At 40.5% G+C, this 27,902-nt stretch overlaps 1 protein-coding gene across 3 annotated transcripts in view; it reads left to right on the forward strand.

The window, feature by feature from the left end:
- The window catches only part of Snx27 (sorting nexin 27), an 83,902-nt gene that overhangs the window by 47,858 nt on the left and 8,142 nt on the right, over window positions 1–27,902 (forward strand). For all 3 annotated transcript variants that reach the window (XM_075978260.1, XM_075978261.1, XM_075978262.1), the window contains exons 3-8: window positions 1,392–1,584; window positions 4,320–4,384; window positions 8,805–8,909; window positions 15,950–16,028; window positions 17,025–17,188; window positions 22,422–22,511. In XM_075978260.1, coding sequence (XP_075834375.1) covers window positions 1,392–1,584; window positions 4,320–4,384; window positions 8,805–8,909; window positions 15,950–16,028; window positions 17,025–17,188; window positions 22,422–22,511 — 696 coding nt within the window. The remainder of the gene's footprint in view (window positions 1–1,391; window positions 1,585–4,319; window positions 4,385–8,804; window positions 8,910–15,949; window positions 16,029–17,024; window positions 17,189–22,421; window positions 22,512–27,902) is intronic.

A 27,902-nucleotide genomic window follows, 5' to 3' on the forward strand; every position in this document is an offset into this window, starting at 1 on the left:
AAGATAGTCACATTGCACAAGTGAAAAGGATCGGCAAGAACAACAACACCAGCTGGACACGGTGGTGCACACCTGTAATCATTACATTTGGGAGGCAGAGGCTAGAGAATCTCAAGTTTGAGTTCAGCCTGGGCTACACATTGAGTCCTTGTCTCAAAAACAACCCAACAAAAATCCCAGTGGAAAAACCATCCAGAGCTTGGAGTGGTGGCTTGTTCCTTTGTCGCTAACAGGAGAATCACTTGAGCTCAGGAGTTTGGGGCCAACTGGGCAACATAGTGAAGCAAAGAAACATCTCAAAACAAAGGACTCCAGGAGTCCTACCAATCCGTGAAAAATGCACACGGATTTAAGGTGACAGTAGGTGAGCCACAAGAACTGGTATTTTACCAAAAAAGGGTACTCTAACAATGAATATAGGAAGAAATGCTCAACACAGAGACGTTTCAAATGTTGAAAGACACTTTGGATGTTTTAAAGAGACTGAATTCTTAAAGACTGTAGTACTTTTTTATGTTTTATTCCTGAGACACGGCTTCTCTGTGTAGCCCTGGCTGTCCTGGAACTCCCTCTGTAAACCAGACTGCCTCTGGCTTCTGAGTGCTGAGAAAAGTGTACCTGGCCAACTGTGAACTTTGAAAAGTTGGACTGTTTCAGATTGCGATGCTGATATTAATATGAGATTTTGGAAATGATGAAGAAAGGCCTTAGTAAGTGATAAACTTGTGTGTCATGTTGACAGACTATCCTGGCTAGTAACTGGGGAAAAATAAATTAGGATCATTCTGAAGTTTTTTCATATTCTTTCCATTGGCAGAAATACATTTCTTTTTGCATATCTCAGACTGGCCTTGAATTTGCTGTATAGCTGAGGGTGACCCTGAACTTCTGTCTATACCTCCTGAGTATTGGGATTATATTATGCTCCACAGTGCCTGGTTTCTCTGGTGCTGGGCTCCTCCTGCTAGGAACTCAGATTTCCTGCATTCAGCAAGCATTCTACAAATTATACTTCCTTCCCAGCCCTTAAAAGGATTTTTTTTCTAGATGCTAAGGAAAGGAGTGTAAGTTGTTAAAAATCCTGCGGCTTAGTTGGACACTGTCTCCTGAGGTTAAATGTACATATCTTTGAAGCCTTGGTTCAGTTCCCATTTCTGTGTGTACAACAGAAGACTTGTATATAGACATTTATAGCACTATTGTTCACATTGCTAGCTAAACTTTCAGACAACTCAAGTGCCATCTGTGAGAGAAGAAATAAAACAGAAAGGACCATGATTGGTGAGGTGGCCAAGCAGGTAAAGGCCACCTAGCTTGAAAACCTGATGACTTTGCCTGGGACCCACGTGACTGTAGATGACTGTGACTTTCTTGTTCTTCTTTCTCATCAGGTGTACAACGTTTACATGGCAGGGCGGCAGCTGTGTTCTAAGCGGTACCGGGAATTTGCCATCCTGCACCAAAACCTGAAAAGGGAGTTTGCCAACTTTACATTTCCTCGACTCCCAGGAAAGTGGCCGTTCTCATTATCGGAGCAACAGCTCGATGCCCGCCGTCGCGGACTAGAAGAATATCTAGAGAAGGGTAAGCCAGACTTGATTTCTTGTAGGTAAGGGCACTTGTCATCAAATCTAATGACCTGAGTTCAGTCTCCAAGACCCACGTGGTAGAAGGAGGGAACCAGTTCACACAGGTCGTCCTCCTCTGACCCTGTCACTCCTTTGCAGTGGTAGGTGTGTGCCCCACCCAAATAAATAAATGTAAGTTTTAAAAATGTTTAAAAGGGGGCTGGAGAGATGGCTCAGAGGTTAAGAGCATTGCCTGCTCTTCCAAAGGTCCTGAGTTCGATTCCCAGCAACCACATGGTGACTCACAACCATCTGTAATGGGGTCTGGTGCCCTCTTCTGGCCTGCAGGGATATACACAGACAGAATATTGTATACATAGTAAATAAATATTTTAAAAAAATGTTTAAAAGGGTAAGGGGATAGCACACACCTTTAATCCCAGCACTCAGGAGGCAGAGGCAGGTGGATCTCTGTGAGTTCGAGGCCAGCCTGGTCTACAGAGTGAGTTCCAGGACAGCCAGTGAAGCCCTGTTTCAAAGAACCAAAAGACCAAAAAAAAGTAAACTAGTCCATTAAACTTTACTATGCTAAGTGGGCATTTCTTCTTATCCCTAAATTGCATGCCTGTGTTTCATAAAAACCAGTAGTGTAAGGAAGTTATGTTTTAGATGAGAAGTAGTAAATGACCTAGGCTCTGAAGGCAAGGCCAAAATGTGCTCTACTTTGCTAGCTTGCAGAGACTTCCTAACAGAAAAATGAATGCTTTTGGTAGTCCTTGGTGGGCTTTTATTTAAAGGGTTATATTTACCTATAAATACATATTATGCTGCATTGGTGATTGATTGTGCTCATAGCACTGTTGTATATAAAAATTCAGTTTATAGGGCTGGAGAGATGGCTCAGTGGTTAAGAGCACTGCCTGCTCTACCAAAGGTCCTGAGTTCAATTCCCAGCAACCACATGGTGGCTCACAGCCACCTGTAATGAGATCTGGTGCCCTCTTCTGGCCTGTATACTTAATAAATAAATAAATCTTTAAAAAAAAAATTCAGTTTATAGCTGTAAAGGTTTACTCAGCTGTTGGCCATCTAAAGTCTCCTTGTTCTCAGCAGCCTATAGGTAGAATTAATGAAACTTTGAAATGATAATGTGGGTTTCTGTGGATGTAGGTACTAGAATCTGTTTTTCTAGAAAGGCAAAGAAACAACACAGATCTGAGTAAGATAATCCTGTGGTTGTGAGGAGAGACTCGCCTGGCTGTTTTATCACAGCTGATTATTGCTAGCTGTGTGTCTTAGTCACTGTTCTACTGCTTTGTGCAGACACTGTGACCAAGACAGCTTATAGAAGAAAGCACTGAATTGGGGGTTTGCTTACCGTATCACAGGGTAAGTCACGGCCATCATCATCATGGCCGGAGCATAGTATCAGGCAAACAGGCTGTCGGCATGGCACTGGAGCCAGACATAGTTGAGAGCTTCCATTTCATCCACAAGATAGGCATAAGCTATAGAAACCTCAAAGCCCATCCCCAGTGTGACACTTCCTCCAGCAAGGCCACTTTTCCCAGTTCCCACCAAACAGTTTCAACAACTGAGAATGAAGCATTTGAACGCATGAGCCTATGAGGGCCATTCTCATTCAGACCACCACATTTTGCAGTGGGTTCTTTAGAATATTAGTTTGAAGGAATAATGTGTAAAGACTAACTGACCTAATTCAGTTTGAAATTAAAACAAAACAGAACACTCTGACAAAATTAACTCTGACAGTGAACCTTATTCCTGAAGAACTATTTCCCACATTGAAGTGATGTTTTCCTACAGTAGCCTGGCCTCTGAACACGCCATGGGCACGTTAGAGAGGGTACTTTAAACTGTGCCATAAAGTCCTCAGTGTTGTTTATTATCCTGGGGTGGTGGGTACCTTTCTTCATTCATCATCCTGGGGTGGTGGGTACTTTTCTTCATTCATCATCCTGGGGTGGTGGGTACCTTTCTTCATTCATCATCCTGGGGTGGTGGGTACCTTTCTTCGATTAGACAACTAGGTACTTATTACCTGCTTCTCTCCTTCCTTCCTTTCTTCTTACTTCCTCTCCCCATTGTCTTGCTCTGTGTGCCTCTCTGTCTTTCTGTCTGTCTTCCTTAGATCACTTTGTAGGTGAAGTTAGGTGCTCTGTTGTGCTCAAGTCCTTGGTTTACCTGTCCTGTTTCCAAAGTGATGTTAGATGTTCTCTGACTTGGACAAATAAATGTTTTTCCTTTGTATTTCAATTTGATATTTGGTTTATTCTTACCTGACCTTTTTCTTTCTTCCATTGCCTTTTTCTCTATGTTCTGACTTGATAATTGATCCCACAGGACTTAATATTTAAATGTGCTATTTTTTTTTGTATTTAACATTTTTAGCTAACTACATCTTTATATTTCCTTTTATTGTACTGTTTTATATCATTTAGGCTAATTGTCATGCCTTAGGGTTACATATGCTAAATATACATATACTAGGTTATAGTTGCCTGTTACCGATGATTTAAACATTTTCTGTATACTTTTTGATACAAGGTCTTGCTGTGGTTCAGTTGACCTTGAACTTGCAGTGAACCTTTTGCTTCAGCCTCACAAGTACTAGAATTGTAGATGTGTGTGACCATGCTTAGCTCTGACAATTTAAATGTAAACCGTGATATATTCTTTAATATTCTTGATTTAGGGCCTGATGCTAGATACTGTTTTTGTTTTCTTCAGTGTGTTCAATCCGAGTCATTGGTGAGAGTGACATCATGCAGGAGTTCCTGTCAGAATCTGATGAGGTAGGTGAACACCCATTGAACTAATAATTTTCTGCTTAGCTCCTCGAGGGCAAAAATGTAGATACTGTTAGTGGGGTAAGTTGTAATTGACTCTCTAAACAGCTGTATTTCTTCCATTTCTTTTTCATATATATCTACCATTTAAGACCTAGAGCCAGGTTTACCTTCTCTTCTTTTTGTTTTAATTGTTTTTTTTTTTAGTTATTCTATAAAATAATAAATTCCATCATGGTATTTTCAGTTACACACATGTATATGTGCAGTTGCACATGCACACACCTTTGTATTCTGTCCAGGTTCACCCTCATTGTGTTTCCTTGTCTTTTCCTCCTCCAGATAGTCCCCTCCTGCCTTTGCTTTTTATTTATATTTTATGCATTTGAGTCTGCAGATGAGAGAAAAATGTGACACAGTCTTTTTTCCCCACTGCATTGTTGTCTTTTCTTCCCCTTCCTCTTTCCTCCACGTCCATGTCCTGCACAAATGTTACGCTGTGAGAGAGAGCATGCAGTGCTTGTCTTCTGAGTCTGGTTGACTTTGAACAGGAAGGTCTCCAGCTCTACCCATTTTCCTGTGAGTCTTCTGTTTTCCTCTCAGTTGGAGCTAGAAGATGCTTGCTTCTTTTCACTGTACTGTTCCTCTGCATGCCTACCTGTCTGTTTCTCTCTTTGTTTGCTGTTTTTGAAGTTATTTTAAAGGTAATTTTTTTCATCTGATGACAAACGGCAGCCACAGTGGTTATTCTGGACCTGCATGTTATGTTAGTAAATTATTTCTTCTTGAGATACAAGTTTCTTTCTGTATTTCTGAGGTAATGTTTTGATTATTTCTTTGTTGTCTGGTGGACACTGATGCATCAACAAATATCAAATATGATGATTTGCTTCCTTTAGAATGCTGTAAGGTTATGTAGAAGTGACATAGTGGCCTGCTGATCCCAAAGCTCCCAAGGCACTGGGTTTAGGTCTCTTATGGTGGGGAACTGTTTTAATGGTGTGTGTGGCAGAACTAATTGAGAATTCACTGCCATAATTCTGCTGCTGTGAGAAAATGCTCCTCTCTTTTCTCCCCTCCTCTCCTGTCTTCTCCCCTCCCCTCCATTACTCCGTCCCTGCTTCTCTGCCCCCTGAATAAAAGCTTGGCTCTTTCATGTTAAAGAAAAAAACAAAATTTTATTCTTTGTAGTAACTATTTTTCTTTGTTCACAGCTAAGTTTCTAGAGGACTGTTCTATTTTGCACCACTTTCCTACTTAAAAGTTTGAAACTTGAGCCAGGTGGTGGTGTATGCTTTTAATCCAGCACTTAGGAGGCAGAGACAGGTGAATCTCTGAGTTCAAGGCCAACCTGGCTACACTAGCTAATTCCAAGTTTGAAACTTTCCCACAGTTTTCAGGATTTAGTTTGAACTCCTATAAGACACTCACAAGGCCCATTGTGATCTGCCCCCCCCCATCCCATCCATACCCCTGTCTGATACATTGTTATTCCAGTACTTTGGTACTTTTTCCTTTATGATGCTATGAAACCTATGAAATACACTTTTCACATTTGTTTATTTATTGTGTGTATATGCCTGTACATGCAGTGTGGCACATTCAACATGGTAGACACCTTGGGGAGCAATTAGTTCTTTCTTTCCGTCATGTGGGTTTTGGGGACTGAATTTGTCAAGGTCATCAGGTATGGTGGCAAGTGCCTTTATCAGCTGAGCAAATCTACTGACCCTCTCATTGCTCTGGAGTACTTTTTATTTAATCCATGGCATTCCCTAGAGTTTATGCTCTCTTCCACCTTCCCTCACTTTATACTGCTAATCCTTTAGAGCAGATCAAAGTCACTCCTCCCCGACTGCCCTGCTGGGTCTCCGTCCTTTTCAGTTGTTTGCACCATCCCATGAGCTGGTCTGTCTGTCTGTGGAATGGAGTCTGTTCTTTGTTACTCTAACTTTCCTCATTCACTGTGCTCTGCAGAGGCAGTTTCTATCTAGTCTGCCGTTTTCCAGACTTGTCTTTGAAGTCTTTTTTTCTCGGATAACACAAGTCATCAATTTTTCATCCTACCAAGAACTTCTGCAGTTAATACCACTCAGTCATCATGTTATTGCCATCTCATTTTCTAATTTTTATACATATAATCAGTTTGTCACTTTATATTTTTAGCTTACAAGAGTGTGTGAGCTACCAGTAGGTAAGAGCTAAATCTTGATTATCTTTATATCCCCAGTGCCTTACCACAGTATCACGCATGTTGGAGGTGCTTAATAATTGTTAATTGGATAGAGGGATGAATATGTAATACTAATGTCTTGTCCATCAGTTCTTTAATGTGTACGTATCTTGTTTTTCTGACTAGATTATAGGCTTCTTATAGAATAAGGGTATAAAGAATAATAGTATCCTCCCCTTGTCCATGGTTTTACTTTGTTATCTGTGGTCAGCCATAGTCTAAAAATATTAAATATAATATTTCAGAAATAAACACTTTGTAAGCTTCAAATTGTGTGGCATTCTGAGTACCATGATAAAGCTTTATGTCATCTGTGCTGTCCAGTATATCTACTCCTCATAGACCACCTTCCTGGTAGTCACCTAGTAGTCTGGTCAGTTATCAGAGTGCCTTCTCTAGTATCACACACAGTGCTTGCTATATTCAAATAGTCCTTACTGATGCCCTCAGTGCCAATCACATAGACCCAAAGGAAGCCATAGAGTACTTCCCTCACAACAGTAAGAAAAAGAATCCTGGTGAGATTTCCAGGGTCTGTAGTAGGATTGTCCCTTCTATCTATGAAATTATGGACAAGAAAAAGTAAATTTGGGGCTGGAGAGATGGCTCAGTGGTTAAGAGCACTGGCTGCTCTTCCAGAGGACCTGGGTTCAATTCCCAGCAACCACATTTCAGCTCACAACTGTCTGTAACTCCAGTTCCCTGGGATCTGGGATCTGACATCTTTATGTCAATATATGTAAAATAAAGTTAAATTGGAAAAAAAAAGTAAATTTATGCTGGTTTGCTGGAGCACCTTAAGCTATAAAAGTTACAGCTATAGTGCATGATAATTGTGTGTTTCAGTACCAACCACAGTTCCTGGCATCCATTGTGGATCTTGAAACATAGCCCTGTGGGTAAGGAGGAAGCTATTTAGTGTACTTTTAGACAAAGAATAGTAATTTTTTTAATAGTCAATGAAAATGAACTCATTCCTAGGTGGTTATTTCTCAGTAATAAAAATTAAACAATTTCGGGCTGGAGAGAAGGCTTGGCGGTTGAAAGTACTGACTGCTCTTTCTGAAGAGTTCAATTCCCAGCACCCACATGACAGCTCGTGACTGTGTAACTCCAGTTCCAGGCAAAACACCAATGCACATAAAATAAAAATAAACATATATATATGTGTGTTTACATATGTTATATATATATATAAAAGAAGAGGAAAAAATGACAAGATCAAAAATTTGTTAGAAGCTTGGCAATGGTGGTTCATGTCTATAAGATCCCAGCATTCTAGAGACCAAGGCAGGAAGATGGCTTTGAGTTCATGGTGAGCCTGGGCTACAAGGTAGAGCTATTTAAAAAAAGCAAAACAGAAAGACAAACTGTATTAGAAAAATATATTGAGGCTAGAGAAATGGTTAGCAGTTAGGAGCCTTTGTTGCTCTTGCAGAAAACGTGGTTTCAGTTACCAGCAACTGAATGGTGGCTCCCAGCTCATCTGTCCTCTGGTTCCAGAGGATGCAAAGATCTTCCTGATCTCTGTAAGCACTGGACATGCACGTGGTGCACATACATGTGGGCAACACCATACACATAAAATTAATCTAAAAAATACAAAAAAGAAAAATGTGTTATTATCAAAAGCCATGAGGTTTTTTGTATGTGTGGTGCTAGAGCCCTAAGCATTGTAGGCAAGCATTCTTGTACTGAGCCATATCCCCAACTCTGTTTGTTTTTAATTAAGTAAAATAAGAATTGTATAGTCTTTGCTAGAAAATCGGGCATGACACTAGTTTTGATCCCTAAGTCTCATCCATTTTTCCTTTTTATCAAGGTTCAGAAAGGACACCAGCATATCCCTTAAGCAGATCTACTGCCTAGTTACTCAACAGGTGTTGAGACCGCGCCTATCTGTTGTTTCTCTCCTCTGTGGGTTCTGAATGGAATGACAAAGAGTGACCCAAAATCTCATCTGGACTCCATCTAGACTTTCTCAACAGTATTCTGTTTTGAAATGGGAACATGAGTTAAACTTATGTACCTAAAGTTAGCTGTACGAGTTGTAAATATGTTAACTTTTAAGACTTTAATTTTCCTCATTTTAATAGAATTTATTTCCTATTTCTTACATTAGATTATTGTTTTGCTAGCATTGTAGCAAGGAGTGAAAATTTACTGGGCTGCAAATGTTTTCTTTTCCTTTAGAATTACAATGGTGTGTCTGATGTAGAGCTGAGAGTAGCTTTACCTGATGGAACAACAGTCACCGTCAGAGTTAAAAAGAACAGCACTACAGACCAAGTGTACCAGGTAAGTTAAACCTGAGCAAGTCAGCTTGACATTGGAAGATGTGACGATGAGTAAAAAATTAAATGAGTTACTATGTACAAAATTTTCAGGGTACATTTGCTAATTCATATTGCTAATGTGAAGTATTTTTGCCCTTCTTAAAAGAAAGGTATATGAGAGCTGGGTGTATTGATGCATGCTTGTAATCCTAGCACTTGGGAGGCTAAGGCAAGAATGTCGCAAGTACTAAGGTAGCCAGGACTGTATAACAAAACCTTGTATTTTTTAAAAAAAAAAAAAAGGTACAGTAAATATCCCAGAGTGCAGTGGTTATAATTCTCTGTTGTTGTAAAAACAAAACAACCCTTTTTAAAAAATGCTGTGTGTGCTAGGTGGTGATAGCACACGCCTTTAATCCCAGCAGAGGCAGGCAGGTCTCTGTGAGTTCGAGACCAGCCTGGTCTACAAGAACTAGTTCCGGGACATGCTCCAAAGCTACAGAGAAACCTGGTCTTGAAAAACCTAAGAAAAAAGAAAGAAAGAAAGAGAGAGAGAGAGAGAGAGAGAGAGAGAGAGAGAGAGAGAGAGAGAAAGAAAGAAAGAAAGAAGAGAAAAAAAATGCTATATGTAGCCAGGCAGTGGTCGCACACACCTTTAATCCCAGCACTCGGGAGGCAGAGGCAGGCAGATCTCTTGAATTTGAGGCTAGCCTGGTCTACAGAGCAAGTTCCAGGATAGCCAGAGCTGCACTGAGAAACCCTGTCTCCAGAAAACAAAAATTAAAAGAAAAATGTGTACGTATGTGGTATGTTCAGGTTTATGAGCAGGTTTGCATGTATGCATGTGTGTTTGTGCATGTGTTGGCTTGTGCATTCTTGTAATTGTGGAGATCAGAGGTTGACATTGTCTTCTTCCTAAATATTAGGTATCACTCTCTGTCTTATTCCTTTGAGAAAGAATCTCTAGGCTGTTGACCAGCAAGCTCAAGCAGCCCTCCTAACTTCACCCCTGACAGTGCTGGGTTACAATCTTGAGTGCATATAGGTCATCTCACCCTTTTATGTGAGTGCTAGGGATTCAGACTCAGACCCTCATGCTTGTCCAGCAAGTGCTCTTACCCACGAAGCCATCTCCCTAGTCCCCTTGAAGCTTGTATGTGTGTGTTATATGCTCATACATGTGCTTGTAGAGATGCACATGTATGTTGTAATGTACATGTATGTATGCTTGTGGAAGCCAGAGGTGCCTTCTTAGGTTGCCCCTATTTTACAGACTAAGGCAGGGTCTCTTGCTAAATGATTTAGCAAGTCTTTCTAGCCAACTTGAACTACTCTCCCGTTCCTTCATTAGTTATGTTTAGTAATTATCAACATCAAGATCTTGCCACATTTACACCATGTACCCCTTTCCCTTTCCTCTGAAGGTCTCCTCCTTGTCCTTCTTCCTTCTCCTCCTTTCTCTTCCTCTTCTTTTTTTTTTTTGCAAAGTCCATACAGACCTGTGTCTACTCCAGCATACATCTAAAACATGCACATTCTTTATACATAACCAATGTCATTATCAGATTTTAAAAAGGGCACCATGGGGCTGGAGAGATGGCTCAGAGGTTAAGAGCATTGACTCTTCTTCCAGAGGTCCTGAGTTCAATTCCCAGCAACCATATGGTGGCTCACAACCATCTGTAATTTGATCTGGTTCCCTTTTCTGGCATGCAGACTGAACACTGTATAATTAATAAATAAATTTTTTATAGTTGATTTGTTAGAAATCTGGTTGAAAGCCCAACAAAATCCCAGCAAAATTCTTCAAAGACCTCGAATGAACGGTACTCAACTTCATTTGGAAAAGCAAAAAATCCAGGATCGTCTGGAGGCATCACAATCCCTGGCTTCAAACTCTACTACAGAGCTACAGTACTGAAAACAGCCAGGTATTGGCATAAGAACAGACAGGAGGACAATGGAACCAAACAGAAGACCCGGATATCAATCCACACATCTTCAAACACCTGATCTTTGATAAAGAAGCAAAAAATATCAAATGGAAAAAAAGAAAGCATATTTAACAAATGGTGCTGACATAACTGGATATCAACATGTAGAAGAATGAAAATAGACCCATATCCATCACCATGCACAAAACTCAAGTCAAAATGGATCAAAGACCTCAACATAAAGCCAGCCACACTGAACCTTATAGAATAGAAAGTGGGAAGTACACTTGAATGCACTGGCGTAGGGAACCACTTCCTAAATATAACCCCATCAGCACAGACATTGAGAGAAACAATTAATAAGTGGGACCCCCTGAAACTGAGAATCTTCTGTAAAGCAAAGGACACGGTCAACAAGACAAAACGACAGCCTACAGAATGAGAAAAGATCTTCATAACCCCACATCGGACAGAGGTCTGATCTCCAAAATATACACAGAACTCAAGAAATTGGACACCAAAAGATCAAATAATCCAATAAAAAAATGGAATACAGACCTAAACAGAGAACTCTCAACAGAAGAATCTAAAATGGCTGAAAGACACTTAAGGAAATGTTCAACATCCTTAGTCATCAGAGAAATGCAAATCAAAACAACTCTGAGATTCCATCTTACACCTGTAAGAATGGCCAAGAACAAAAACACTGATGACAACTTATGCTGGAGAGGTTGTGGGGAAAAGGGAACACTTCTGCATTGCTGGTGGGAATGCAAGCTGGTACAACCCCTTTGGATTGTGTGGCGATTTCTCAGAAAATTAGGAAACAACCTTCCTCAAGATCCAGTAATACCACTTTTGGGTATATATCCAAAGGATGCTCAGTCGTGCCACAAGGACATGTGCTCAACTATGCTCATAGCAGCTTTGTTTGTCGAAGCTGGAAACAACCTAAATGCCCCTCAACCGAAGAATGGATAAGGAAAATGTGGTACATTTACACAGTGGAATGCTACACAGCAGAAAAAAATAACGACATCTTGAATTTTGCAGGAAAATGGATGGAGCTAGAAAACATTATTTTGAGTGAGGTAACCCAGACACAGAAAGACAATTATCACATGTACTCACTCATAGGTGGTTTTTAAACATAAAGCAAAGAAAGCCAGCCTACAAACCTCAATCCCAGAGAACTTAGACAACAATGCCGACACTAAGAGAGACTTACATAGATCTAATCTACATGGGAAGTAGAAAGTAGAAAAAGACAAGACCTCCTGAGTAAATTGGGAGCATGGGGACCGTGGGGGGAGGATTGAAAGGGGGAGGGGAGAGGCAGAGAAAGGAGCAGAGAAAAATGTACAGCTCAATAGATATCAATAAAAAAAAGAAAAAAGTGAAATAAACGATGGAATGTCATGCAAAATAAAAAAAAATCTGGTTGAAAATAGGTCTTTTTATCACATTTGATCTTAATTTTGACTCAATATAAAGCAGTCTCCCTTTCCTCCTTTTGTGTGTTCGCAGAAGTGGGTCATTAAGAATTTATCTGCTTGTTTCCTTGTAGGTCATTTACCATGTCCTTGCAGTTCCCTGTATTTTCTATAAATAGAAATTTACTCTAGAGGCTTGATTATATTTAAGTTTTGTTTTTAAATACTATATATATATATATATATATATATATATATATATATATAAAATAATTAACTGTAGTAATACAATGTGTTGCTTCTCAGTAGGCACTCTCGGTCTCGAGTTGTCCATTCAGTGTTAACGTGCTTAGTCAGTAACTTGAGAGTTTACCTAGACTTTTCACTGCAAAGTTTCTATTGTTCATTGATAATCATTGCCTTAATCAATAATTCCACAAAAGTTGCTAAGTGCTGGTTTTCAGTTCAATCATTTTTTTCATGTAACTAAAATCCTTCTGTAAGTAACTTTTCCTTCTCAATTAAGGCTATTAATTTAGTCTGAAAGGCTGTTTGTGGGAGCGAAGTGAATTCTTTCCTTTATTAACAATTTTCAAATTAAAGAATTGATGCCTTAGTTGTTTCCAGTGTTGTCCGGTACAACAATTGTTAATAGTTTATTTTTAATTACAGGTAAATTTCTAATTAAATGTGATTTTAAAAAAAAAACATGTTACTATTTCTTCAGTGCTCAAATGATTGCATGTTTGACCAAAGGAAGTTCCTTCATGTCTGTTCCTATGTACTTTTGGTACCATCCATTAGCTTATGGGGCATTTCATTAAAACAAGATATCTTGGTCTCTTATGTAGACATGCCCTGCCTTGCTCTACCAGTCTTGGTTCTCCAGTGAGAAATAGCAGTCAAGATCACAGTCTGGGTGTCAGGTGTCAGCACTGCTTGCAGGCCCATTTATTTGCCTGAACTTGATCAAGATTTTCAGGGAGACAGACAGATTTCTGGTTATCAGTGATTATACAAAGCACTCCTTTTATCAAACAAAAAACTCTATCCTTCATTTAATCTACTGCAGTATACTTTAGCAACTGACTGTAGGACTCCAGCCATCTTTGAAATTTTATAGTACTGGAATAACTGAAAAAAGTTTGTTTTTACCTTTTTTTCTTTTTTCTCTTTTGGTTTTTCAAGACAGGGTTTCTCTGTGCAACAGCCTTGACTGTCCTGGAACTCACTCTGTAGACCAGGCTGGCCTCGAACTCACAGAGATCCACCTGCCTCTGCCTCCTGAGTACTGGGATTAAAGGTGTGCGCCACCACCTGGCTTGTTCTCTACTTTTTCCAGTGTTTCTTTAGAAAAACTTAGGGTATTTTGTTGTTTAATTTTTATATGTTTGTATATCTGTGAATATGTATGTAAATATTGTGTGTGGTTATCTGGAAAGGCCAGCAGAGAGCATTGGATACCCTGGAACTGGAGTTCCAGTGTGGGTGCTGGGAACTAAACTCATGTCTTTATAAGTGCAGCAAGTGTTCTAACCTGCTGGACCATCTCTCCAGCCTGGACCTAGGGTATTTTTTAATACTCTCCCTTCTCCATCATACTGAATCTTGTAAATAGAAGCCATTTTGTAAACCCTAGTTGAGAGTATTCTAGTTTTGATCAATGCAGTATAGAAGGTTGATTTTGAGTACCTATAATTTCTGGTTCCTACACAATATCAGATGAAGCTAGTCTGGGTGTGTGAGCAGATATAGGAAGAAGAGATACAGTCTTTTTTTTTATTTTTATTTTTCGAGACAGGGTTTCTCTGTAGCTTTTGGTTCCTGTCCTGGAACTAGCTCTTGTAGACCAGGCTGGCCTCGAACTCACAGAGATCCGCCTGCCTCTGCCTCCCGAATGCTGGGATTAAAGGCGTGCGCCACCACCGCCCGGCGAGATACAGTCTTATTTGGTTCAGTCTTCCAACATCTTCTAGCTGTTTTATGAACACCTTGCCTATATGGAAAATGCTCTTAAAACCTGATTTTGTTACTACTGTTTGCTGCTGTGTGCTTTTTTTGTGTTTTATATATATATATATATATATATATATATATATATATATATATATATATATATATATATGTAATTTCACTGTAATTTATTTGCACATGAAATCTTTCAGCTTCTCATTTGTCATGTTAGGCTCTTAGTTTTCAGAGAGGATTGGTTCTTGTGAATATGCTGCTTGTCAACGTTTTCTGACTTTCATGGATATTGGGGACTGTAATTCTTAGGAAAGAGGTGTCCCCAGTTTATAACATATATAGATCCAAGTACTTAGGAGACTGAGGCAGGAGAATCCCTTGAATCTAGGAGTTCAAGGCCATTGTAGATCCTGTCTCCAAAACAAACAAGAGTCAGAGGTTGGCAGATCTGGAGAGATGGCCTAGCAGCCAGCACTTGCTGCTCATCCAGAGGGCCCAGGTTTGGTTCCCATCATCCACATGGCTGCTGATAACCGCCTATCACTACATTCGTTGTGGATCTACATCTTCTGGCTTCCATGGGCACCAGTCACACAGATACACATGCAGGCAAAACACTCATACGCATAAAATAAAATAAAAATAATTAATCAAAGGCTGAGATCTTGTGTGTATAGTAAAGTAAGCTGAGTCTGTGAACCTAGGTATCAGGTATGGTGAGATGACTCAGTGGGTAAAGTCTTTTTCCTCTAAGCCTGACAGCCTGAGTCTAATCCTTAGAAGAGAACTGATTCTCTGACCTCCACATGGCTCATCTCCTCCATCCCCATACACAGAGACACACACACATACACACACACAAACAGTAAATATTTTAAGTATTTTTTTAAAAATTGCTTTCATTTTATGATCTGTCTTATCAAGTATACTTTTTTTGTTTTTGTTTTTGTGTTTTCGAGACAGGGTTTCTCTGTAGCTTTGGAGCCTGTCCTGGAACTAGCTGGCCTTGAACTCAAAGAGATCCGAGTGCCTCTGCCTCCCAAGTGCTGGGATTAGAGGCGTGCGCCACCACTGCCCGGCAAGTATACTTTTTTTTTTTTTTAATATTTATTTATTTATTTTTTATGTATACAATTTTCTGTCTGTATGCCTGAAGGCCAGAAGAGGGCGCCAGACCTCTTTACAGATGGTTGTGAGCCACCATGTGGTTGCTGGGAATCGAACTCGGGTCCTTTGGAAGAGCAGGCAATGCTCTTAACCACTGAGCCATCTCTCCAGCCCCCCAAGTATACTTTTTTTAAGTGATATAAAACACCTGTGTTGGGACTTGAGAGGTAACTCAGTTCTAAGCTATCCATTGTCTTTTCTGGTTTCTGTGGGCATCCTAATATATGTGGCATTCATTCACACAGACACACATACATACACATTAGTAAAAAGAAGTTCAAAAAAATACCTTTGTGTGATTAATTCATATTTGAAAAAGGAACTTTGGCACCACGGACAAAATATTGTCAGCTTGTGTTGGGAGATGTTCATAGAGGACAGCTATATTTGGGTTCACGTGTATGTATCCATGAGCAGCTTAAGGAGAGCTGTGGGCCTTGTAGTTTTTATGAAGCCAGGATGCAGAGTGTTTCCCTTTCCCCTTCTCATGCTTATACCTGCCCCATAGCATTGTCTGAACTTACTTTTTCTGAAACAACTCTCTCATGTTTAAACTTCAGGCTATTGCAGCAAAGGTTGGCATGGACAGTACAACAGTGAATTACTTTGCCTTATTTGAAGTGATCAATCATTCCTTTGGTAAGTGCTAATGGCTGTTACTATATTTTGTTTGGGGGTGTTTTATTCTAATACTCGTGGACAGAAACTGCTTTGCCAAAGAAGAGCTTTAGGACTCATAGCTTGCCTTCAGCAAGCAGACTCGGCAGATCTTGTGAAGGATTTCTGATCACTGTCCATCTAGCATCTTTTGTCAGTAGACAGCAACTTTGGTTCCAAAGGAGCAGCCATCTTATTATTTTTCTTATTAACTCTCAGTGGCCTAATATACAGATATAAAGAATTGGTAAGATATCAGTATGCTTAGATTCTAATTTTATCCTTTCTAAGCTTTAGCCTCACTCTCTATAAAGGAGAGATACAGCAAGCACCGTCTTTTGCAGTGTTAGAAAGCCAAGAAAGGACTTAGCAAGCAAGTGTAGGGATTAGGAGTAGTAAACTGAGGGTGGTGGAACACGCCACCCGTGGTCCCACCCGGGTGTGGGGGGAGCCAGGCTCTGCGGATGCGACTCAGAGGATGGCTAGACTGTGTAAATGCCTTGGGGCTTGGGAGTGGATGAGAAAGAAGTACTTTTCCGTTCTGCATAAATAAATGCAGTACATTGAGAATGGCCATTGGAGAGAATCCAGATGCCCAATAACTAGGTAGGAGGAGAGGCTGCTCTGAAGATGTTTGATGGAGTTAGCATGTCCACTTTGATGTTTGTAACTGAGCAGTTCATAGATCAAGCATTTTAACTGAATTTGGAGTTGGCGTCCGTTGCAATCATGTTAGCTGGAAGACTTGTCATTCAAGCAATAGATTTCAGTCATTTGCTTCACTGGCCAGAGTCTTAGTTAGGAAGGATAGATTTGGCTGGATATGCAGTTATGTGTTCCTGAGGTAGAGTTTCTTGATGAGTTTGAGCTGACGCTGAAAATAATGGCAGCTACTATGTTAGTCTGCCTTGTACATCTCTACTTGGGAAGCTCCTAAATATCTCTCTACTTGAGCTTGCTTTATTTTGTCTTCTTCAGTACGTAAGCTGGCACCTAATGAATTTCCTCATAAACTCTACGTCCAGAATTACACGTCAGCGGTGCCCGGCACCTGCCTGACTGTCCGCAAGTGGCTCTTTACCACAGAGGAAGAGGTCCTCTTAAATGACAATGACCTTGCTGTTACATACTTCTTTCATCAGGTGGGTAAATATGGCTTCCTCCTTTGTCTCTTGGTAGATAGCTGGTAATTTGACAATTCAGTGTGAATCCTTGAGTCTGAGTAACATTTAAAATACAGTGTATCCTGTTTCATAGGAGATAAAGGCTAGAGCTGTGCCAGAGTGTTTAAAAAGTTCACAGTTTTTCATCAATAAAATGAGTTCAGGGTTTTTAAAGCAGTATTATATATGCTGTGTGTCTGGGAAAAGCAAAATATCTGTTTTTTTTTCTTCTGTATTCTCATATAGTCAGCACAAAAGACTTCTGTGATGTTAGAGGGTATAGGGATTTCTCGCCCCCAGCAAGTGTGATTCTTCAGTGGATACCACCCGAGGCATCAGTAAGTCTAATTTAGTTCTGACACTGTCTTCCTGAAAATATCAAATCTAAAGTCCTCAAAGAGCCCCCATTTTCGACCTCGTTACAAGCGCTCTGAAACTACTCAACCCCTGGCTACAAATTGAGGTTCCTATGACCCCTCCCCCACCACACGCACTGCTTCTGCTTTGAACAATTTGCTTAAACTGCTCCCAGACCTCAAATAACATAGTATTTACCACTGTATTACAGAGGATATTTTAAAGAACGTAAGGCTGGGTGGTGGTGGCGCACACCTTTAATCCCAGCACTTGGGAGGCAGAGGCAGGCAAATCTCTGTGAGTTCGAGGCCAACCTTGTCTACAAGAGATAGTTCCAGGACAGACTCCAAAGCTACAGAGAAACCCTGTTTTGAAAAGAAAAAAAAAACCCTAAAATGGTCTAGAGCATAGGAACTTCCATCTTGGGAGACCTGGAAGTACACTGCCCTCCTGGCAGATGGATGAATTCTCATGTTCCCTGTCCTGCAAACTGGTCATGTTAAGTAATCCAGAGCTCCATCTTTTGGGTTTGTGTGTGTGTGAGAGAGGTACGTGATACATACACTCAAATGTAGTACAGATACTGTGGTTCAAATGCCCGTACACAAATATGCTGAGGCCAAGGCAGCACACAAGTTCCTTCCTATGTCATTCTGTGTTGTTGTCTTGAGACAGGCTTCTTCTTTTTGTTTTTCTTTTTCTTTCTTTGGCTTTTTGAGACAGGGTTTCTCTGTAGCTTTGGAGCCTGTCCTGGAGCTAGCTCTTGTAGACCAGGCTGGCCTCGAACTCACAGAGATCCACCTACCTCTGCCTCCCAAGTGCTGGGATTAAAGGGCGTGTGCCACCACCGCCCGGCTTTAATGTTACAGATAGTTATGTTACCATTTGGGTGCTGGGAACCAAATGTGGCTCCTCTGTAAGAGTAGCAAGTGCTCCTAAACCGTGAGCCATCTCTCCAGTCCTGTATGAAGCTATTTATTTGTATGGTTTCTATGCTCACACAGCAAGCAGTTTACCAACTGAACTCTCTCCCTACGACCTTCAGAGGGTCTCTTTATAGCCAACTCAAAGATAGACAAGGGAAAATTAGCACAGCCCCTCTAAGGACATTCAGGGCCTGGGAAATGGCTGGTGTGTAAGAGCAGTGGCTCTTGAGTCATAAACACTGACATTAAAAAGGTGAACATGCTTATGAACTCACAGACTGAGGTAGCATATACAGGGCCTGCTTGGGTCTGTACCAGGGCCTCTGTGTATATATTATGGCTTCCAGTTTAGTGTTTTTATGGGATTCCTGAATGTATCAACAGTTAGGTTTTTTGGGCTTTTTTCCTTCTGTTTGTTTTTACCAATTCCGATGTATTAGCAGCTTTTGTTTTTCTTACATAATTTATTAGTATCCCTTAGAAACCTGTTTGTTTTCTAATGAGAGACAGAAAGGGAGTGGATCCAGAGGGGAGGGAAAGGGAGGAATAGAGGGAGGGGAAACTGTAGTCAGGATATATTACGTGAGAAAAAAAATCTTTTTTTGTTTGTTTGTTTTTGTTTTTCAAGACAGGGTTTCTCTGTGTAGCTTTGGAGTCTGGAATTAAAGGTGTGTGCTACCACCACCCAGCTAAAGAAATCTATTTTTAATAAAAGAAAAGTATGAGCATAGCTGGGCATGGTAGCATACAACTTTAATCCTAGCACTCTGGAGGCAAAGGCAGGTCTCAGAATTCCAGGACAGCCTGGTACACATAGTGAGTTCCTGTCTCAAAAAAACCAACCAGATGGGGACTGGAGAGATGGCTCAGTAGTTAAAAGCACGTACTGTTCTTCCAGAGGACCTGAGTTTGATTCCCAGAACCCTTGTCAAATAGCTCACAACCACCTATAATTCCAGCTTCAGGGAATCTGACACCATTGGCCTCTTTAAACACCTGCACCCATGTGCATCTCTCCCCCTCCCTCTCCCAGACACATATGCATCCACATTTTTTTTTAAGTTTTTCAAGACAGGGTTTCTGTTTGTAACAGTCCTGGCTGTCCTGGAAGTAGCTCTTGTAGACCCAGGCTGGCCTTAAACTCACAGAGATTCACCTGTCTCTGCCTTTCAAGTGCTGGGATTAAAAGGGTGCAGCAGCACCACCCAGCTGATTTATTTACTTCTCTGCCCGCATGTATGCCTGAAGGCCAGAAGGGGACACCAGATGTGGGTACTGGGAATTGAACTCAGGACCTCTAGAAGGACAGCCACTACTCTTAACCACTGAGCCAAATCTCCAGCCCACCAATGTGGTATTTTGTGGAAGAGACAGATGATCAAGATCTTGTCAAACCTAAGTTATGACATAGGACCGGATAGTTAAGATACCTTTGAGGTGAAACTCTAAAGGTCTACTACTGGCTTTGCCTACTGAAAGCAAAGTACTTCTGGTGGTCCTTACGGCATTTGCTAGATCAGTAGCTGCATACCATGTGCCAAAAGATGTGTTAATCTGTTCAAGTAAGGACACCACATCTGGTACAGCTCCTGCAGTCAGAGTCACATTGGCTTGAGTTGGCAAGTCAACTGCCATTCTCCGTCATCCACCTGCCTTCTGAATGAGATGCGGGAACCACCTCCCCTACAACTTTCAAGTCCTGGATGGTGGCACAAATTTCTGCAATTCCTCCTGGTACGCAGTACTGGTTTGGGTTCACCATTTCCCTGGTAGGCAATTTCAGAGGCTTTCATTTGGCCTTTCCAACCATAATAGCCCTTACTCCACAGGTCAGGGAACCAATGGGGAATTCCGCCAACTTCTATCTATCCCAATTATACAATATAGAACTGAAGAAATAACCACAGACTGAGTTCTGAAACCCACTGAACCCACTGTGAGTTGGACTTTAGCCAAAACTCCATTAATCACCTGACCTCCATAAGCCCCTACTGTAGCTGGAGGGCCACAGTGTTCTTGTTATCTCCAGGAATTGGTGTTCATTTAGAATGAGGATCTAATAGACCCTGGAATAGCCGAATGTTTCCTTTCTCCCAGTGTACAGTTACCCTTGTAAAAGGCCTTATGTCTGTCTGGAGAAGGACTGGAGAATGGCTAACTGTAAACCTTTAAGGTATTTTATCAAGTTCCTTCCTCAAGGGAACCAGGCTACCCCTTCATTCAAGGGCTTCTGGATCTGCAAACTGGTTCAAGTCCGGTATTGGGTCACAGACTGAGATTTCCTCCTGCCAGTGTACCCTTTCTTACATTTGTTTGAGAATTTTTCTGCTTATACAAATTGAGCAAAACTGCAGTAGGCTTCTTATCTGTTTCAAGCCTGGAAACACTATGGCTGACTAGTTAGTACCAAAGTCCATTCCAGTCGTGTCACCATAAAAACCATTCTGCCTGTGCTGACCATTACAGGACCATTATGGACCTTTCTTTGCCTGGGCTACTCATTATGGTAACTACCACTCCTTTGCCTTTGGTGACCTTGAAGTGGACATTGGCAGTGTGTAATGGACCACCAACCAGCTCCCAAATAAAGACATGGAGACCTATTACTAGTTATGAATGCTCAGCCTTAGCTTACACTTGTTCCACTAGCGCTTACAACTTAATTTAACCTGTTTCTTTTCATCTGTGTTTTGCCTCGAGGTTCTTACCTGTCTTTCATTCTGTATGCCCTACTTTCCTGCTTCCTCTGTGTCTGACTGACTGGCAGTTGCCTGACTGGCTGTCCAGGGGCATCTCCCCTTTTCTCTCCCTCATTCTCTCTTCTCTCTCCTCCCGCCTAGAATCCTCCTACTTATTCTTTCTGCCTGCCAGCCCCACCTGTCTCTCTCCTGTGTAGCTATTGGCCATTTGGCTATTTATTAGACTAATTAGGCAAGGTGAACTGGCAACACATCTTTACATAATTAAACAAATGTAACACATCTTTACATAGTTAAATAGATGCAGCATAAACGAGAGCAAAGACCTTTACATAGGTAAAGTATTATTTTGTAACATAAACAAATGTAACACATCCTTACACAGTTAAAGTAATGTTCCACAACAGCTGGGAATAGAGCCAGGAGTTGATCCAGTCTCTTGACTTCAATCTTGAGCTCATTCTCTTTTCAGAGATTCTAGTAAGCCAGGTGTGGTGACACACATCTGTATTCCCAGAACTCAGGTTTGAGGCAGGAGAAATATGAGTTAAAGACCAGTCTAGTCTACATGGTGATCTCCAAACAGGCCTGAGTGAGAAACTTTCTCAAGAAAAAAAGAAGTAAAACTATTAGAAATTATTTTTATCTTAGTATTACAACATCCTTGATTACCGCTATTATTCTATTCCTTCCTCATTTCTGTGTGTGCGCGCATGTACAGATCCATATCTGTCTATATGTATGCAAATATATCTATACACATATGTGTGTGCACCTATTTGGAGAGAGAGAACAAACATGCTTATTTTAGCCCCATTGCCTTAAGTTCAGCAGGTCTATGTCCTAAATGTATTTAGGCCACACCTATTCCTGTTCCTGACTTCATCTGAGAGACTTTCTTACTCAGCACGCCAAGGAGTGTCTGCCTCTGGCTTCCCCATAACCATGGTTACAGCTGCTCCTGTTCTGACTGCACATTGCACACTTGCACTTGGTTGTGTCATTGTTACCTTTAATAGATAATGTGTACTCTCTCTTCCTCCATGTGTTTAAGTTTGCTCTTGACAAGAGAGTTCTCACATGCACCCTCCTTAAGTACTAGTTACTCTAGTAAATACACCTGTGTGATGGCATTCACTCTGCAGCGATGATGGGGGGCTCCAGGTGAATGCAAGCTTTTCTGAAAATGCACCTGCATAATTTTCTTTCTTGGCCTTTGCTTTGTGATAGGCTGTTGATGATGTGAAGAAAGGTTACATTAAAGCAGAGGAGAAGTCTTACCAGTTACAGAAGCTGTTTGAACAAAGGAAAATGGTCATGGTAAGTCTGTGTCCAAATATTTTGATGAAATACCTTCATTACCTCTTAAATTTCTTGTCCTAGTCAGTTTTGAAAGGTACCACAACCTGTTCAGAGGCTTGATTAATTAATAGAGGGAGCCTATAGACTTTGATGCAAAATCCCTTTGTATCTCCTCATTGATTACATCAGAAACTTAGATTATTATAATTCAATACATAATGTTGTTAATAATAACCAAACAGTATTCTTTTGTATGGAGATGTCATAAGACAAAGCTGGGAATAGTGATCCACTCTATAATCCTAGCACTCTGGAAGTGGGGACGGGAAGACAAGGTTGTCTTAGCTGCCTAGTGAGTTTAAGGGTCACATGAGTCCTGTCTCAGACCAGCACCAGAGTGATGTCTAAAACAATATGGGCTGGAGAGTTGGCTGTGTGGGTAAGAGCCCTTCGTGATGTTGCAGAGGATCCGAGTTTGATTCCCAACATGCACATGGCTGCTCACAAGCGTCTGTAGCTTCAGTTCTAGAGAATCTGATGCCCTCTTCTGACCTTCTTGGGCGGTAGGCACACACATGCTGTACTTATATCCATGCAGGCAAAACACTCATACACATGAAATAAATAAATCTAAAAAATCCTTAACATTATAATATAAATATTCTGTAAGAACCTAGTATTTCTATTTTTTTTTAAAGCTTTTAGTATTTATCTATTCCAGAGCATGTCTTAGTCCAGATTAGCCTAGAGCTTGGTATGTAGTCCAGGCTGGCCTCAAACTGTCAATGTAGACCAGGTTAGCCTTGAGCTTATCTTGAATTTCCTATTTCAGCCTTCCATATGGTGAGACTACAGTTAGGTTTTTAACATTAACATTTAGTTTAGTCATGAGTTAGCAAAGTCATTACTTTTACAACTTATTTTTTCCATTTGTTTAGACAGTTATGCTCATTAGAGCTTTTTTAATGTGTGATTTCCTAGAATTGTATTTGATTTAGACACTACTGGCTTTGTGTAACTATTTAAATCTAAATTTGAAATTTAAAAAATTTATTTAAATTTATCTTATATGCATTGATCTGAAAGTGACAGATCCCTTGGAACTGGAGTTACAGACAGTTGTGAGCTGCCATGTGGGTACTGGGAATTGAATCTGGGTCCTCTGAAAGAGCAGTCAGTGCTCTTAACCACTGAGCCATCTCTCCAGTCCCTAAACTTGATTATTTAAATTCTTTCCTTTGGTTATACGGGCCACATTTTAAGTGCTAAGTAATTAGTTGTGGCCAGTGGCTGCCATGTTGGACAGTACATGTATAGATCATTTTCAGCATTGCAGGAAGTTCTGTTGGATAGCACTACCTAGCATGTTCTTTAAATGTTTTAAAGTTAATTTTTATTTTGTATCTGCTGTAAATACAGTGAATGTTTAAAAAAAACTAGTAAAAATAAAAATAAAATGTAAAGAATATAAAAATTTCAGTCTTTATAAATTTATAGTTATATATTTATAATATCATTATATAATTATATATAATATAGTTATAAATATATAAATATATCAATTTCTGTCTTGGCAGATCACTTATAACTATAATTTTTGCAGTATTCCATGTGTATCACACAGAACAGTAGGTGCATTAGTAATGATTCTGATACATTACGTGAATTATTTTTTTATCTTCTGTGTACTTATCCATTTAAGTTAATTTATTAATTTAATTGGGCCAGGTGTGGTGGTATACACTTATAATGTCAGTCCTCAGGAAGCTAAGGCAAAAGGATTGTTATTTAGAACCAACCGGGCTATCTAACGAATTTCAGTTTGAGATCAGCCTAATCACAAAGACCATGTCTTGACTTCATTCATCGCCCCCAGATACATACACAGAGAACCATTAAGTTAGAAGGTAAATACAGTCAGCATTAATCTTAGCTCATAGCCTTATATCTAGAAAAGATAGCTATTTATCACTTACATGATAAAAAATAATCTCTTTTCCATAGAAAATCACTAGAAATACAGGAACCATTTTACCAATACATACAAGCAAACTAAAATAGAAAATCAAAAATCTTATAATTAAATATTGGCATGATTTTGGCTAAGGGAATTTTTCTGTCTATGAAATAATATTTTAAAACACAACTGTTCTTTAAGATACTAGCACTGGGGGGCTGGAGAGATGGCTCAGAGGTTAAGAGCATTGACTCTTCTTCCAGAGGTCCTGAGTTCAATTCCCAGTAACCACATGGTGGCTCACAACCATTTATAATGAGATCTGGTGCCCTCTTCAGGGGTGCAGATACACATGCAGGCAGAGTATTGTATTCATAATAAATAAATAAATAAATAAATCTTAAAAAAAAATATTAGCACTGGGACCACGTGTAATGGCACACACCCACAGATCACTGTGAGTGTGAGGCCAGCCTGCATAGGAACTCCAGGCCAGCCAGAGCTACATATTGAGGTCTTCTTTCAAAAAATAAACAAAAATCCATTGTCCTGGGAGTTGGAGAGATGGCTCAGTGGTGAAAAGCTCTGGCTACTCTTGAAGAGGACTGAGGGTCAGGTTCCAGCGCCCACATCAGCAGCTCACAACTATCTAACTGCAGGTCAGGGGATCTGATGCCTTCTTCTGCCCCCACAGCACCAGGCACACATGTGGTATATAAGCATACATACAATAAAAGTAGAAAATACATTTTAAAAAGCATACTTGGAAGCTGGGCAGTGGTGCACACCTTTAATCCCAGCACTCAGGAGGCAGAGGCAGGTGGATCTCAGTGAGTTCTAGGCCATTTTAGTCCACAGAGCCAGGGCTGTTACACAGAGAAACCCTATCTCAAAAAAAAAAAAAAAAAAAAAAGGAAAGAAAGAAAAAAGCATACTTAAGATTGTGAAACCTGAAGAGCTTCAGAATCTCAATTCGAGCTTGGGGAGACTTGGCTCCCAGGGTTCCTCCATATTTCCATTAGCCCTTTGGTTTGACCTTAGACAGGTGAGCTGGGAGAGCACAGAATTCTTTAGAATGGACCTTCACCCATTCACCTGAACTGTACTGCTCTGTTAGGTACTATACCTCTCTCTCATTAACCACTGAACTTTAATAAAATGTCCTTTACTATACTTTTCCTCTTTCACCCAAGTGGTCACTTACCTAAGTCATATGTAATATTTAGCTATTCAAAATAGCGAATGGACAGAATAATTCTGTGTGCTTGCTTTGTTTTTAGGCGAGGCTTCCTACCCAGGCTGGGGTTTCACTTGCTGTCTAGCCAAAGCTGGTCTTGAACATCTTCCCACTTCCATCTCCCAGGTTCTAGTATCAGAGATGCAGACACTGTGCCTAGCTTTAACGTTTGTTTTTTTAGATATATGTTGTCAATATGTTAGAAAATAAAAATTTACCTTTTCTAATTTTAAATTCATGTAAAGTGTCAGTGTTTCTTCTTTTCAAGTTTGCTACAAATGCAGCAATATTAGGATTGTGTACCTAAGATTGTGTACCTAAGAAATAATACCAACCCAAGAATCTCCAAAGACCGGGTCCCTGTAAGACTGTATCTGACTTCGTGTCAAGGATATGAGTGCCCTTCGTTTCCATTCAGATTATCTTTAGAATTTAGGCCAATAAGGACTGTCTTTGAAGGTCTTTTGCTTTCAGGAGTGACATTGTTGAATCCAAGGATAAGAAGAGGAGATCCAGTCTGTACTGGTCCATTCTAGACTGGTTATGAAGTATTAGCCTCATTTTACAAAGTGTACTCAGAGTGCAGTCCTTACCCAGTGTCCTAGTTACTTTTCTTGCTTATTGTGACCAAACACTAGACAAGAAGTGATGTAAGGGAGGAAGAAGTTACCCTGGCTTATGGTTAGAGAGGATTCAGTCCGTCCATCATGGTGACAGGAGTGAGAGACTCCCTTAGGGACCCACTTCTTTCAGCAAGGTCTGCCTCCTGCAGCTCCCTTCCACAGCCAGCTGGGGACCAAGTGTTCAAACCCATGGGCCTATCTGAGTCATTTACATTCAATCCAGTTTGTAGGATCTGTGACTTGTCAGAGTAGAGCTGGGGTTAGGAGTGGGGTTAGAACTGCCGCTCATGTTGCATGTTTCCCCGGAGTCAAGGGAGAGACGGTGCCCTTTACTTCCAGGCGACGTTTTTCCAGTGGGAGAGGCCCCAGGAATAATATTTTCTTAATATCACAGAGCTTTCAGAATATGCAGAGGTTCATGTCTCTTCTGGTGGCTTTTTCTTAATCTTTGCCTTTATCTGTGCTGCTTTAAAAAAAGAAAAGAAAAAAAAAGAAAAGAAAGAGGGCCTGGGTATGGTGATTCTAATACTCATGACAGAGACAGAAACAAGTTTAAGGCTAGTCTGGTGTACTTAACCTGCTCCAGGTTATCCTACCTGACCACATAATAAGACCCTATCTGAAAGGCAAAAAATCTGTACAGTAAAATGCCCTGTTAGGAATATACAGGTATGTTTGTCAGAACAGCAGAAGACAATTCTCAGTGAATTTCTTTTATGTCGTGTTGTCTGAGGTTTCTGTCCTGCCTGGTTCCCACAGTCGTTAGGTCCCACCCAAAGAATCACACAGAAGTCTACACTAGTTATAAACTGATTGGTCCATTAACTTCTTCTTATTAACTCTTATAACTTATATTAACCCATTATTCTTATCTATGTTAGCCACATGGCTCAGTACCTCTTTTAGCGGGGCAATCACATCATCCTTCTTCTGTGGTTGGGACAGGACTGGGCTTCCTCCTCAGAATTCTCATGTTCTCATAGACCTGCCTCTACTTCCTGTCTGTTGTCCCACCTATACTTCCTGCCTGGCTACTGACCAATCAGCGTTTATTTAAAACATAGTTGATAGAATATAGACAATTGTCCTGCACCAGTGTCAACTTTTTTTTGTGAAAGAACATGCAGAACTCATCTTCAGGTTCTGTGACACCCACCTGCATTACAGGTTCTGAAGCACCCTTGAGCAGAATAGCTGTGTGTAAGCCTGTCAGCCTGTCTTTTTAAAGATTTATTTACTTATTATGTATACAGTATTCTGCCTCCATGTATGCCTGCAGGCCAGAGGAGGGCACCAGATCTCATTACAGATGGTTGTGAGCCACCATGTGGTTGCTGGGAATTGAACTCGGGTCCTCTGGAAGAGCAGCCAGTGCTCTTAACCTCTGAGCCATCTCTCCAGCCCCCGCCTGTCAGCATTTCTAATGATTGTGTTAGGAGTATGGCTTGGATTGGATGTTGGGAGCCTGGGTTCAGGGCATTCTTTTTCCTTTACCATTTTATCCTAAGTTTTTAAGCACACAGAGAAGCTGAAAGGATGGCACATGTACCACCTGCTACACTGGCTGTCTGTCTTCACCTTATAACCTGCAT

The sequence above is a fragment of the Microtus pennsylvanicus genome, chromosome 7 (genome assembly GCF_037038515.1).
Source record: "Microtus pennsylvanicus isolate mMicPen1 chromosome 7, mMicPen1.hap1, whole genome shotgun sequence".
Taxonomy (NCBI): domain Eukaryota; kingdom Metazoa; phylum Chordata; class Mammalia; order Rodentia; family Cricetidae; genus Microtus; species Microtus pennsylvanicus.